This window comes from Lontra canadensis, unplaced genomic scaffold (genome assembly GCF_010015895.1).
Source record: "Lontra canadensis isolate GAN:19392208 unplaced genomic scaffold, GSC_riverotter_1.0 scaffold22, whole genome shotgun sequence".
Taxonomy (NCBI): domain Eukaryota; kingdom Metazoa; phylum Chordata; class Mammalia; order Carnivora; family Mustelidae; genus Lontra; species Lontra canadensis.
Genome location: NW_022631016.1, coordinates 6,861,405 through 6,875,585, shown reverse-complemented (window position 1 = coordinate 6,875,585; position 14,181 = coordinate 6,861,405). Strand labels below are relative to the sequence as shown.

At 48.5% G+C, this 14,181-nt stretch overlaps 1 protein-coding gene across 1 annotated transcript in view; it reads left to right on the top strand.

Moving 5' to 3' along the window:
• Positions 1-14,181, top strand: part of SEMA5A (semaphorin 5A) — a 297,989-nt gene that overhangs the window by 155,752 nt on the left and 128,056 nt on the right. The window contains exons 7-9 of the mRNA XM_032861862.1: positions 2,732-3,017; positions 6,080-6,215; positions 12,504-12,708. Coding sequence (XP_032717753.1) covers positions 2,732-3,017; positions 6,080-6,215; positions 12,504-12,708 — 627 coding nt within the window. The remainder of the gene's footprint in view (positions 1-2,731; positions 3,018-6,079; positions 6,216-12,503; positions 12,709-14,181) is intronic.

Sequence of the window (14,181 nt, the reverse complement as noted above, 5' to 3'; positions counted from 1 at the left end):
TAATATAGTCAATTATTCTCTTGCAGCCACTGCTTTTTGGTTTTTGTTTTTTTCCATCATAGTGTAATGGTCGGAGCCTAGGCTCTGTGGTCGTACTGTCTGGATTCGGGATCTGACCCCCCACCCCCACGTTCCCCGTGGCTAGTTGTACAAACGCGGACAGCTGACTAATAACTAATAGAACAGCACCTACCTCTATGATTTGTGGGGGTTTAATGAGCCTGTGAAAGCGAAGCTCTGAGTGTAGGGCCTGGCACAGTAGCATTAATCCTCTGCAGATATTTTTTGTAAATTATAGACTAAACTTTGACCAGAAGAAACCATGACAGACCCGTTTATCTTCGCAGCTTCTCGTTTTCTTGCTCTAGACTTGTTAGAGACACACTCTTTGGTCTCCAGTGGTGTGTCCTCAAAGTAGTAGCAGGAATCGGTCTTTGTGAAGGTGTTTGATAAACTGTGGACTCAGCCTGCGTCTCACCCACGTGTGCTGGTGACCGTGACCCCAGGCTGGTCACATCCAGTCCTGTACCTGCTTTCTTTGTTTTCTCCATCTTAGGTCGGCTCTGTGGTTGCTGTTGTCATGATGGTCGTGATAATTTTTGTTGCTTGTGTTTAGTATAATGATCAGTCCGGTTGTGGAGCCTGGGTACAGGCTATATTCTGAAATGATTTAGTCTTCTCTTTAGAATTAGGCATAGAAGCAAGTATTTTCTTTAGAAACCAAATATAGTTTTGTAATTGTTCCCTATCTTTGCTTTGAAGATCTTCTTCAATGAGTCATTCTTTTTTGGAGGCTCACTGAACACAGATTCAAAAATTTCCCCATCATTTTGCTGTATGTTCCCCAAAAACACAAGTCACCTCCTGTGTCTGTGAGCATCTCTCTCAGATATGAAACCATACTGTACAGAAAATACATCCAACTTCCATCTCATATGTTTTAATGCAATCAACTGTCCTTTATACCCACTCCGGGCTAACACAACAGTGATCTAATAGGATGTTTGACAGCTTACAAACAAAAAACAGTCCTTATTGAAGTCTCTGTTACTTGATGTAATTAAATGACTTAAGAACAATATCATGGACTGAGAAGAAGACGTTGCATGTACAACATACACGACCTAGAGTCGTTCTTACACCTTTGTGATGTAAAGTTGAATTAAAATGAGACATTTTGTGATGATATCAAATATATCTGTTAATTGAAAATTGGCAATGGGTTTTTGGATAGAAGAGTAGTAGTTAGGGCTCGTGGGTGGCTCAGTGAGTTAAGGCTCTGCCTTCGGCTCAGGTCATGATCTCAGGGTCCTGGGATGGAGTCCCACATCAGGCTCTCTGCTCAGCGGGGAGCCTGCTTCCTCCTCTCTCTGCCTGCCTCTCTGCCTACTTGTGATCTCTGTCTGTCCAATAAATAAATAAATAATCTTAAAGAAAAAAGGAAGAATAGTTGTCAATGCCACCTCTGTGTCTACATTCAGATTTGAGGCGAGCCTGTTGTCTGTCTTACTTTTCACATTAAAGCATTGACTTGTAGCCAGACTTTTAGTTGTCCTGCCAGTAGCATGTCTGTTGGTATACACTGATCAGATCCGGTCCAGTACAAGGCCAACTGAATTGCCCCCAAAAGCTAATTGTCCCTGAAATGCGTCCTTGTGGATACAGTGGTTGTGTGTATCTTTCCATTAATTTTGAACACGAAAGGTTATTGCCATATCATCGTAATGGCGCCATAAAATTCAGACAGTTGCTAATTGAATAGAAGGCCCCTAGCAGTAGAGGAAAGAGTGAGAATCAAACCAGGTGATTAGAATTTTTAAAGATAAGTGATCAGGCATCTCCGTGTCTGAAGAGCTATCATTTCGATCATCAGTGGGCTCAAGTAAGAAGCTACGAAGATAACACTTTGAAGGGTATATGTGAAATTCAGTTGACAAACTCTAAATTTCCAAACACCTGAAGAGCTTGGTGATTAAGTACATATTTTGCCATCATTTTGTCATTTTGGAATCCCTATTTTTAAGCTAATTCTGAGACGAAGCTGGAGGGTAATGACCCCATCCCCATACCCTCACCTCTTTCTGTGTGGGTTTCCCAGCCACCCCAAAATAAGAAAATAAGAGCTGGTCCCACAGTTCCATGGTCACCATAGTAACTGGAATTGCTAAAGTGAATTCAGGGCACTAACCTGATAGTTTCAATGTTTATTTCAATTTTCACAGATGAAAACCATCTTCAAGCTCTCACTGAAAGCACATAAATTCTGTCAGTCATATTCCTGCATACAAGTATGATGTAAGAATTCTGTCGTCTTCTACACATACAAACATGATACCAGAGCCCTATATTCTGAATCACATCGTGTGTTTAATCTCGTTTTCTCCCACGCTTTCTGAGGGGCACGTGAGAATGTGTAAATGACTAGTGTACGTTGCTTTCAAGCGTGTTGCAGACTTTCGACGGCATTAATGTTTTCTGACTTGAGTGCTGCGTTCACTCGGGATGCTTACGTGTGGAATCGTGCAGGCAGTTTCTCCTCACTTGGAACTTGTGTCCTAACTTCTGCCCTTGGCATAGATCACTAAGCTGCTCACGGGGCCCCCATTCTTCCCTCAGAACCTGGTGTTGTCTGCACAAACCCACGTCACCTTGGACAAAATACCAAGGAGGCGAGACTTAAAGAAAACACTGGATGAATGTTTACCCTTTCCTTCTTTTCTCTGGCCTCCAGAACCAAACTTCGTGTCGTCTTACGACATCGGAAATTTCACCTACTTCTTTTTCCGAGAAAATGCTGTGGAGCACGACTGTGGGAAAACCGTGTTCTCCAGGGCTGCCCGCGTCTGTAAGAACGACATCGGGGGGCGGTTCCTGCTGGAGGACACCTGGACCACGTTCATGAAGGCTCGCCTGAACTGCTCCCGGCCCGGGGAGGTCCCCTTTTACTACAACGAGCTGCAGAGCACGTTCTTCCTGCCGGAGCTGGATTTGATCTACGGCATCTTTACCACCAACGTGTAAGTGACTGGGAAGAAATTTCTGTCCCTGCTCCTCTGTTCATGGTGAATGAGTCTACTGTGCTTTGACCTTTGAGGTTGGAAAGTTGCTTTAAAAGAAATCTTTCTTGTTTTACTGGGCTAATGGCCAAACAAATGTTTGAATATGAATTAAATATTATGCAACAATACTGTGATTTCTGAGACTGGTATTAGGAAAATAAGGTGAAGCAAAAATGTTTCAATCTGTCCTTAGGTAATTGTCACATCAAATTAATTTGACTATTAATTTCTCATTCCTGATTTGCCAGTGTGTTCGGGACACTTTCTGAAATGCGCTAAATGAGCAGAGGCATTTTCTTTTCTACACACAAGTCATGCATTTCTGCATAATGAAGGCGGTGTTGTCTCAAAAGAATCTGATCTCTGAGATAATGTTACTCAGGCCTGACTCTCTGCTCATATGTGAAATACACATTCTGTCTTTCCTGGGGCTATGTTTTAAACCATTGCTCCCAGAGATGCCTAACTTGGGCAGGTATTTCTAAAATGATGATGATACTTTCAAAATATTCTTGAAAAACTTATAACTTCTTTTTTTTTTTTTCTTGAGGGGTGATAGGCTTAGCTCCAGAATTGGCAAAATTTGGATGAGGGAAAGAAAGCATGGAAAGTCTCCTGGTCTTTCTTTCACTCCTCGTCTAGAAGAGTGTGGTGTGACCCACACTTATTTCCTTTCCTTAGTAGCTGTGCCCTGATAGGATCACAGCCCACACCCGGGGGTGACAGATCGCCTTTTCATACGCAGACTCTGGGTTCCCGTTTACCGGTGGTAATGGTGGTCTGTAGTATAAGCTCTTCTTTGGGCCATCTTTGAAATCTTTAATCTGGAGACCTAACAGTGTGTAGAACACCTGAATCAGGGTGGGTTGCAAGTGCTGATAAGGGGGATGGGATGAGTGGCCATCCTGGCGAGTCTGGGATTGTCCTGGTTTCAGCATGGAGGGTGGCTCCACGTCCTGGGAGACCTTCCAGTCCTGGGAGTGTCCGGGGAGCCTGCAGAAATGGCTGGAAACTCACTTCATTGATCTTCCTTCCCTGTTACTCTTTCCCTTGCTCCCCCGCTGAGTTTAAATGCTAACAGCCACTTGAGAGTAACATTCGCTGCACGAAGAGTCTTCTTTCTGGTGTGAGGTTAGAAGAATAAGACAGAAATGGATGGCTCCCCACCCACCTGTACCCCACTGTGACCATCGTATTGTAAGCCCAGTTTTCAGCTCTGGAGGTTATTTTCCTTCCTTGATAAGTTTCTTTTAAAAAAATCAATTTACAGTTTCTGAAGTAGATTTGCTTTACAAAACCTGGTTTAAGGAATAGTGTTGGCTGCCCAAGACGGATGACCGGTTGCTGAGCTGACATCAGTTTTACACAAAATGGGAGCCTGGCTTACTTAGCTGTTCATTTCCCTGGCTCTGGGCAAAAACGAACAATTTAAAAAGTCATAGAAGTACCACATCTCGGCCATTCCAATGGTGAATGGCCAATTCAGATACTCACAAAAATAAGTTTTAAACTATTCTAGATGATTGTGTCATGTCAGAGATGCCCATCGTGGTGGAAATCCCCCAGTACATAACGTCTACACTAGCAGAGAGAGAATGACTAGCTCTTCCCTTCCTCGCTGGAATACTTCTTATCCCCAGGTCTTGTGAACAGCTTTCTGCTACCTCTATTTCTAGTCCCACAGTGGATGCTGCCTCTCCTCCTTCTTGTGTCTCAGCCTTGAGCTTACCCTCTGGACAGATGACCGCGTTCCTAACAAGATTTGCTCTGAACTGAGAGAAAGTGATGATCACGGGCAGTCATGGCCCGGTTCTGTGTCCTGGCTCTGTGTCGGTGGCTGTCAAACTGTGGCTAAGCACTCGAGTGCTTCAGCTCATGGTTCTGGTTTGCCTCTCTGTGCCTGTCATGGTCTCTTAGCCCTGGGGAGTGGGGACAAAGCTTACTGTTGTAGCTCCTTCTGCCCCATGACTGTGTGGGTGTCTCAGCCCCTTGGCCGTGTGTCGGGCGGGAGAAAGGCAGTCCTCCTACACTGTGGGCTCTCAGAAGGTTCTACTGTCTCGTTCCTGGCTGTCTAAAAATGGCGGCTCCCAGAGCGCAGAAATCAGAGCTGTGCTCGAAAATGCAGACTTACTTATTAACCAGACAATATTTTGCTGTTGCCACACTTCATAAGAGGGCCCTGCGCTCCTGAGAATCTCCCCTTACAGCCCCCTCTGCGGAGCCTGAACTCAGATTTGAGGTTTCAAGACTTCCTATGTCACATTTTTCTCTCTGACCCTTTAAATTGAAAATTCTTTTTAAATTAAAAAAAAAAAAAGTTAGGATAGGGTCTCTGACAGGTACTTTTTGCAAAATGCTTTTAGTTGGTTATTTTTTGAAGGCTTAGAAACACAACTATCTGAGGTTTTATTTTTTTAATTTATTGTTAAAGATCGAATGTATTTACTTGACAGACACGGAGACAGCGAGAGAGGGAACACAAGCAGAGGGAGTGGGAGAGGGAGAAGTAGCTTCCCCCTGAGCAGGGAGCCCGATGTGGGGCTCCATCCCAGGACCCTGGGATCATGACCTGAGCTGAAGGCAGAGGCTTAACCACTGAGCCCCCCAGGCTCCCCACTATCTGGGGATTAAAAAACAAGCAGCGGCAGCAACAGCAGCGTGCCCCAGTGCCGTCTAGAGGAACTAGAGGAATCGTTGGGTCGAGAGCCACCCTGGACTGGGGACAGACTCTGGCCCCTGAAAAGGCCTCCCGTGCCCGTCTTCACAGTCCTCTGTCCCTCTAGCTGCGGCTGAGTGGATGCGTCCGTCCGGCAGGGTTAGAAGTGTCGTAATTGCTAAACAGTCTTGCTTCCACCCCGAAATGTGGGCTTCCACAAACGAACGGCAGAGGCACACCTGTCTCTGTCTCGACTTCATCCTTGGGGTGTTGGGAGATGGTGATCTTGAGGTCATTGGAAGGTGCGCAGTGCCCTCGCAGGGCTGTCTGACCTGCCTCCCTTCTCTCTTCCCCGGCCCGCCAGGAACAGCATCGCCGCCTCGGCCGTGTGCGTCTTCAACCTGAGCGCCATCTCCCAGGCCTTCAACGGGCCCTTCAAGTACCAGGAGAACTCACGCTCCGCCTGGCTGCCGTATCCCAACCCCAACCCCAACTTCCAGGTAATTTTAAGGGGGGCAGTGGGGCAGTCGCTGCCCTAGAAAGCAGCACCCTGTGTAGACAGGCCTGGCACGGCTGAAAGCTGGGTGCCTGTCCTGCGAGGCTGGGCAGTCCCCCCAGCCCTCACCGACAGGGCCCCCTCGGCTCGGCTTGCGGAAGGCCTTGTCAGCAGACGTGCCCAGGCTGAAAAGGGCCCACAAGATGTGCTCCCTGACGACCGCCACCGCCATGGATGGGGCCCAGGGCACAGAGCAGGGAAGAGGCACAAAGAGAATGAGCACGCTCCCTGGGGACTGTGGCGAGGTTCCCGTGGCGGTGAGCGGAGGCCATCGTGCAGCTGGGGTGGGGGCAGCACAGCCGATGGAGGCCATTAGTTTGTGAGTCACAGAATCACGGGGTGTGTGAGCTCGGAGCGCCTCTGTACGTCGTTTACTCTCGTGCCCCGATTTCAGAAGCAGCCGAGGCGCCAAGACGTTACGTGATTTTCTCAGGTTTGCTCCGTCTGCCGGTGTACGGGTCTGTATAGGTGCCGAGCAAAATAGCACCCACAGGGCTGTGTGAGTGACAGACCCGTGTTTTGTCACAGTCCTGGGGGCTGTGAGTCCGAGGTCAAGGTTCTGGCCGGTTCAGTGTCTGGTGAGTGCTCTGTTCCCAGCGTGAACACGGCCACCTTCTCACTGTGTCCTCATGTGGCCGTTCCTCTGTGAGGGGGAGAGATGCTAATCCTGGGGGGTCAGGGCCCCACCCTGGTGACCCCATTTAACCTTCATTACTTCCTTAGAGGCTGCATCTCCACTGAGACAGGCACACCGGGGTTGGGCCTTCAACCTGTGCGCTGGGGGGAGACACGAACTTTCAGTCTACGCAGCCTCCCTTCTGACGAGAAGGCTCCTAGCATCACCGTCCTCCCGCTCAGGGTGTAATTTTTAGTGGCACCAAGTTCTGACTCTGCGGTGGTCATGTATGGTAGCAACGGTACCGGGATCGGTAACCAGCTCTCCCACAGACAGAGAGGGGCACCGAGCACAGTGCAGATAATTAGGCCGAGGACACTGTCTGGCTGGCAGCTGAGCCTGGATCGCAAATTCGGTCCTCAGATGGGAAACCCCAGCCTCTTCTGTCTAAAGGAGCCTTGGTTACCCCAACGCGTGAGTGCTAGAACCGCCCTCTGGACCCAGGCCCCCAAGTTCAGGTTGGTTGATCAGCTCAACACACTGGCTTTTGAGAAAACTGAGAACGTGGAAAGGCTCCATGATTTTACACTTTCCTTGGGCCTTGGCAGGAACCATTCAGCTCTAATTGTTTTGCAAAAGGGTTTTTTTAAACTTCAATTTTTCTTTAAGAGCATGAGGTTTGAGGTGGATGGGTGGTTTTTACCCGCTCTTTCCTGTTTCCTGGTTTCCTTGAGCGTTGCCTTGACATCTTCCTTCTCTCATTCTCACCGATCAGATGAGAAAGGTGGGATACCGAGGCACAGGAATATTTTAGGGACGGATTTTGATAATCCTGATAAGGTGCCTTGCTGACTATAGAAGGTATTAGGAGAGGATGACTCTTAGGGCCCATTTACTGGGTGCCTTCTGGGTGGCACACATTGTGTTAGATGTTGGTCATAAGCTTCTTGCAGTCTCTTCTCCGCAGGCCTGTGAGGTGGGCACAGTCATCCGTACATTAGAAGTCGGGAAACTGAGGCGTGTGCATATTTTCCCAGTCCCGCTACTGAGAAAGTCCGGTACTAGACAAATTCCTACTACGGGTCAGGGGAACTAACGGTTCAGCAGGAACCAAAGCTAAAGTAGCCCCAGCCCTTAATAATGTCAGTATGAACTCAAGGCGGACCCTTTGCCCCTCTGCTGAGTGTCTGTACCAGGATTCCACCCTGTCCCCCAGATGTTGCTGGGGGGCAACGTAACTGTTCATGAAATCCCTTCCTAAAACCCTGAAGGTGAAATCGATCATTCCATTTAAGAAAGTTCTTGGTAAAATCCCGACAGTTAAAAAAATTAACAAAGATGCTCACTCTATTTATAAGGTACCTTTAATGCCTTGATGTTTCTGTTGCAAAAGTCTTCACAACGAATAGTGACTTAATAAGCCCGTGATGCCTTTCCACCTCCAGGCAGTGGATAACTTTTAGGTCCTTTGTCTGGATGTATTTGTAGCCCACAGCAAAATCCCTCCTTTGCAAAGGCCACGGGCGTCTGGTTTTATAATGCCAGTGTCGCATGGAGGGCTCACTCACACTTATGAGATGGGAGTAGGTGCCTTCAACCAAATGAAGCTTGTAGAGATGTGGCCCGCATTCCAGGCAGGAAGCTTGCTTAGCTGGGCTGAACTCCGTTTGGGTAGAATTTAAGATTTCCAGGGAACGAAAGTTACAGATGATGATGATTACTTACATAATTTCTGGTACACGTAAGTCCCAAGGATTTTCTTTCTTTTTACCATATTTGATAACCGTGTTAGCACAGGCAGCCTCAATGACACTCATGAGACCATCTAGCAGGCACAGGGTGGGAATACACTTCGAGCCAAGGACCCCTCCCCTAGTCATGTATAAACAGCCTTCTGTTTGCGGTAACCAGCAGTGAGAAGTGGTTTGATTTTTTGGATTCTTGTTTGCCTCCTGACATTTGGAATTTTATGCCACACTTGTAACTAGAACCAGCAAATTAGTTAGAAGAGCAGAAGTAGGCTTCAGGTTCAGGAGGAAGACTGGGTTAGGAGGACAGTGTATCATTTTCCTAGATTTAATACAGAAATCTCACTGTTGAAAACAATAAAACAGTGAAAAATATTTAATATTTGTATCAGTTGCCATCTAGAAACCACCGTAGGCAGTGCCAGTCCCCGAAATCCTCCTGGCCCTGAGTTTCCCAAGGAAGAGCAGTGGTCAGTAACAGGAAACACCATCCAGACCCACTAGACAGACTCCAGAATTTTCTCTGCAGTTTTGATAACCACCAATCAGAAATGATGGAGCCAAAATGGAAAACAGACCCTTAAGAGTGGCCGGGCAGATAAGGAGGCCATTGCTAGAGCAAATGAAGGGGTTGGCTGTGTCCTCAGGACCTTCTGATACACGGACCAGGTTTGCAGCAAGGACTGGAAGAAGAGTACCATTCAGATCCGGCACCTAAGCGTGAAGCTGGGTGACCGTGGACTTTCTGCATACGCCGGGTCTATTGTCTTGGAGACAAACAAAAATGCAAATATTATGGCATTAAAGAAATTAGGAGAATGATGACCCGTATTACTTTTGGAAGCATTTACAAGACAACCATTGTGGTTTGTAACACACTTGAGGACGATGATTCTTATATCGTTTCCCTCTTGCACCGAGTCCCCAAGGTGTCACGCAGATACCGCGGGAACCCAGTGCATAAGGCACAGCTAGAGAATTTGCAGCCCATGAGAGAGCTAGTGGTTACTTACGAGCCAATAAATATATACTATAAATCTAAATAGCTTTCAAAATAGTTGAAAAAGAATCCTTGGGTGAGCTATTTATTATAGGCTGGCAAAGTAAACCAAGACGTTATACGATTCAGCTCAGTTCTGACACTGTTTACTAGGACGTTGCATCAGATATCACATGGGCAGGGATCAGCCCCACGGGGCTCCCACCTACCGCCTCGCCACTTCAGGTGCTGTTCTTAATTAAGTCCAGGTCATCACCCGGGCTTCTGACCTATGGCTTATCAATGGAGAGTTCCAATGACCTCCCGTCTGGGTTTAATTAATTTACCAGTGGGGCTCGCAGAACTCAGAGAAACATTTTACGTACTCGACGACCGGTTCATTATAAAAGGACCTAACTCTGGAACCACCGGCTGGAAGATATGCACTAGGCCAGGTCTGGGGAAAGGCACCCAGGGTGTAGCACTACTCCCTCTGGATCTGCACGTGTTTTCCAGCCTAGAAACCACCTGAACCCTGTCCTTTCGGGGGTCTTACGGAGGCTTCATTACATAGGTGCGGTTGATTAAATCATTGGCCTTTGGTGATTGAACTGAACCTCTAGCTGCTCTCCCCTGCCTGTAGATCAGGGGTGGACTGAAAGTTCCCACCCTCTAATCACAGGACTGGGTCTCCTGTCAACAGGCTTCCATCCTTAGGTTGGGGCTTACCTGGGGGCATGGCCTGAGCATCACCTCATTAACATGACAAAAGGCACCTTGACCAATCTCTGCACTTAGAAAATTTCCATGGTTTAGTTTAAGGAGCTCCGTGTCAGAAAGAGGACGGAGACTAAATCCGTATTTCGTACAAATCACAATATTACAGTGGCAGTTCTGGTTGATGACTTCAGATAAGGGGACCAAGATACAAAGGACAAAGGCAGATCCCTGGTCCTCCTACTACCCAGCTCTGGCTCACCAAGGCCTCCCAGGTCTCGCAGACCTCCGGATTCCTCAAGAGCAGCACAAGGTCTTCCGTTTTGTGCTAGGACTCCCGGTTTTTGTGATGCCAGTTTTTAAAAAAATACTGTGTGTACAACACAAAGCCTGGGTGTTAAACTTCTCCCAGCAAGTAGACAGCTAAGGGCCACCTGAGTTTCAACGTTGCTATTGATTTCAGGGAGAGAAAACTGCCAAACCCGGAGTCCCTCTCGGTACGAGAGCTCACCAGGGTAGGCCTCAGACCAAGTCTGGGAGAGAACTTTCATCTGTCACAGTTCTGCTGGCAGGCAATGTCCCTGTTCCGTAAGTGCTTCCGTTAAAGAGGACGGATGGGGATCTCCCAGCTCAGCCCCTGCCCCACTAGCAGCTGCTTGTGTATTTACTTGCTGGTTCCGTCCTTTACTTACTCATGCGTTTCCCCTGGCCGCTGCGGCTCAGTGGACCAGAGAATTGCTGTCCTGCGACAAGGCGGGTTTGCCACTAGCTGAATCGCTTCTCTGTGCCAGGCACACTCCTTTTTTCCCTGGCATTTCCAAGTGCTTTCAGTCCATTTACAAATGCTTTCCGGTGATGATCTCCCTCGCCCTCACCACTGCCCTGTGGAGGGAGCGAAGCAAGGGTTTTGTAGATGGAGACAGGCCGAGCGGCAGCCTTGCCTGCGGCTGCGTGGCTCCCGGGGGGGCGCAGGGCTGACTGCTCACCCGACTGCGTGGGTTCTGTCATTGGGCAGACAGGCTGCCCCTGCAGGGGTGTGACACGGGTGATGCTCTGGACCAGCTTTGGGATCTGTGTCACTCTGCTCATCTCTAATTGTACAACTGGCTTATCACTTTACAGCAGGTAGACAACTTTGTATCAGGTGCTCCCAAAAGATCATTCTTTTAAAAAGGCCGTTTCCATCCTACAGTTTTGCATCTCTCGCTTGTTAGGAAACCAAGCACTAGAGAGGACGTGGGATGAACGGTAGTCTTGGCTGGTTCCAACAGAGAGGGCCATTTCCATCGACCTTGCTTACGGGAAGTGCTGCCTACAATCAGCCTTTGTGGGCACCAGGATTTAAGCTTAGAAAAGAAAGAAGAAAGTTTAGGGAGGATTTTCTGATGGTGTGCTCTGCCGCACGCCCTTGCCAAAATCCATCCTACGCAGGGGCTGCTTGCCTCTGCACACCGCAGCTCTGAATTCACTTCTCAGCAATCACCAGGCCTGCTCTCCCTCCCCCACCCCTACTCCCCAACCCTCACCCCCCACACACCCCATCTCCCAGACTCCTCTTCACGACAGTGTCTCCATTTAAACGTCTCTCTCCTTCCCTCCTTCTTTTACCCTCCCCTTTCGCCACCTCCCATCCTCCCTCACCCTGTTTGGAGCAGGAGCACAAAACAACAAGGGCCAGGTGAAAAAGACTGGAATCAGATTACAGCATTTATGCGTAAAAATGGCCCAGTTCTATCTCCGTGGAATCTGTATCTTGCTTATAGACTCACCATTCCAGCAGGGAAGGTACTAGATCTTTCGGATATTCCTGACAGCTGGGTCTTCCATTTGAGGACCTAGTTTATCAGACAGACAGGATTGTGGGCACGGGGCCAGACAGCTCCCACGTGACTCAACAGGTGATGGGGAGTGCACCTGTGTTCAAGTTAAAGCCAGTACTGACTTCTGCTTTATTTTTAACATCCGATCATTCATTTAGGATAGAGTTTATGAAGACTCCCCAAATGCGATGAGTTCAAAGGTAGAAGGGGAGGGACCCCAAGGACAGGGAGTTTGAGGGAAATGGAGAAACGCCTGTGTTTGCATAAGGCAGTGACTCAGCCTCCGTGTCCCTTCCAGCCAGGTGGCAGGACCAGCCATGGGTGTCCTGTAATGGCCTGATTTCCCTTGCAGTGTGGCACGGTGGACCAAGGCCTGTATGTGAACCTGACAGAGAGGAACCTGCAGGACGCTCAGAAGTTCATTCTGATGCACGAGGTGGTGCAGCCGGTGACCTCGGTGCCTGCTTTCATGGAAGACAACAGCCGCTTTTCCCACATGGCCGTGGACGTGGTGCAGGGCAGGGACATGCTGGTCCACATCATCTATCTGGCCACAGGTAGGAGTGGGCGCTTCTCCTGAGTTTTCAACCCTCTCTTGCTTCCGTGTTCTACGTCCTAAACGTGCACGTTCAGTGTCAAGCCGTGAGTCTGTCCTCCCCTAGCAAGACCCACAGAACAGCCTTGTCCTCATCACCCTCTGTGCTTCTCATGGGAGGAAACTCCATCTTACTCTCTTTTTTGCATTACCTCGGTCCTAGTTTTACTCGCAATAACTATGCCTGATTTCTTCGCTATTATTTCTTTACTTCTCACAGGATAAGTCTTGCAAGACCATTTTCATTGGGATAATTTAAGACAATGGAATTTGTTAGAGGACGTTTGTTGGTTGTGATATTATTCTGAGATTTTCACTGGGATTTTCGTTTGGTTCAAAGCAGTGCTCACAAGACATTCCAGTTGCGAGATGTAGATACAAGCATTGGGGGAATATGTTCGGGGGCACAGACAACACATTGTTTTAAAAAAGACACAGGCTACACTGTTGATCAACTTACCGAGCACATCTGAACATGTCTGGTTTCCAGTGTCACCAGCTGGAGGCAGGTCCTGTCTTGGAGAGCTCAGGGGGCCCAAGGCCACCCCCAGGGAACATATCTCGGTTCCCATACTTGTCCAGCTAGTCCCTGTCTTCAGATTCTCCCGCACAAAGCCCCCCCCACATGGAGCCTGCCCCCACGCCTGCATCCTCTGGCTTCACAATTCCCCTTGGGTATAGGATTTTATACCCATCAGTGGGTTGGTTCTATTCATAAAGGCACCAAGATTTATTGAACATTTACTATTTCATGGTTCATGGGAGCTGTGATGGGTCAGAGGGGAGCAGACTGGAACGTCCTCCTCTGCTGAGGGCAACACGTGATCAACCAGTGGGAAACGACAGAGCAGTGTGACAGGCCTATACCATGCATGTTAATAGAGCTGTGGACCAGCGGGAGCCAGGGTGGCTCCTGTCCTTGGCTGGTGGGGGGGGACACTCTCCTAAAAGGTGACGTGGAAGCTGAGAGCTCACTAAGGAGGAAGACTTGGGGAACATTGAACATACGGGAGTGGTCAGCTTTGGGCAGGGACACCGTGTTGTCAGGTAAGGTAAGGACAAAGACGTGACCTTGAGATCACCAAAGGGGGCCACTGGTGTCCCCAAGGGTCCGTGTGATGGAGGGCTGGGGAGGCAGTGAGGCGGCATGACCACGACGAGCAAAGCTTCGAAGAGGACGGATGCGGCCTGCGGGATGGGGAGGTGAAGTTTGCTGGTGTTGCAGGAGAAGCAGAGAATTACCGATGTGGCGGGTGCTTTGCTCACTACTGTGTAGGAAGGCATCGTGTCTCATTTTCTGCCGTTTTTATGCTCAGTGCCCGCAGGGTGCCTGGCATGTGGTAGATTGAAGAATGAGGGAGCTGGATCTTTCCAGAAGTTTCCCTAGTTTTTCTTCATAAATGTTCTGAAGGTTGGAGCCACAGAGAACAGAGTC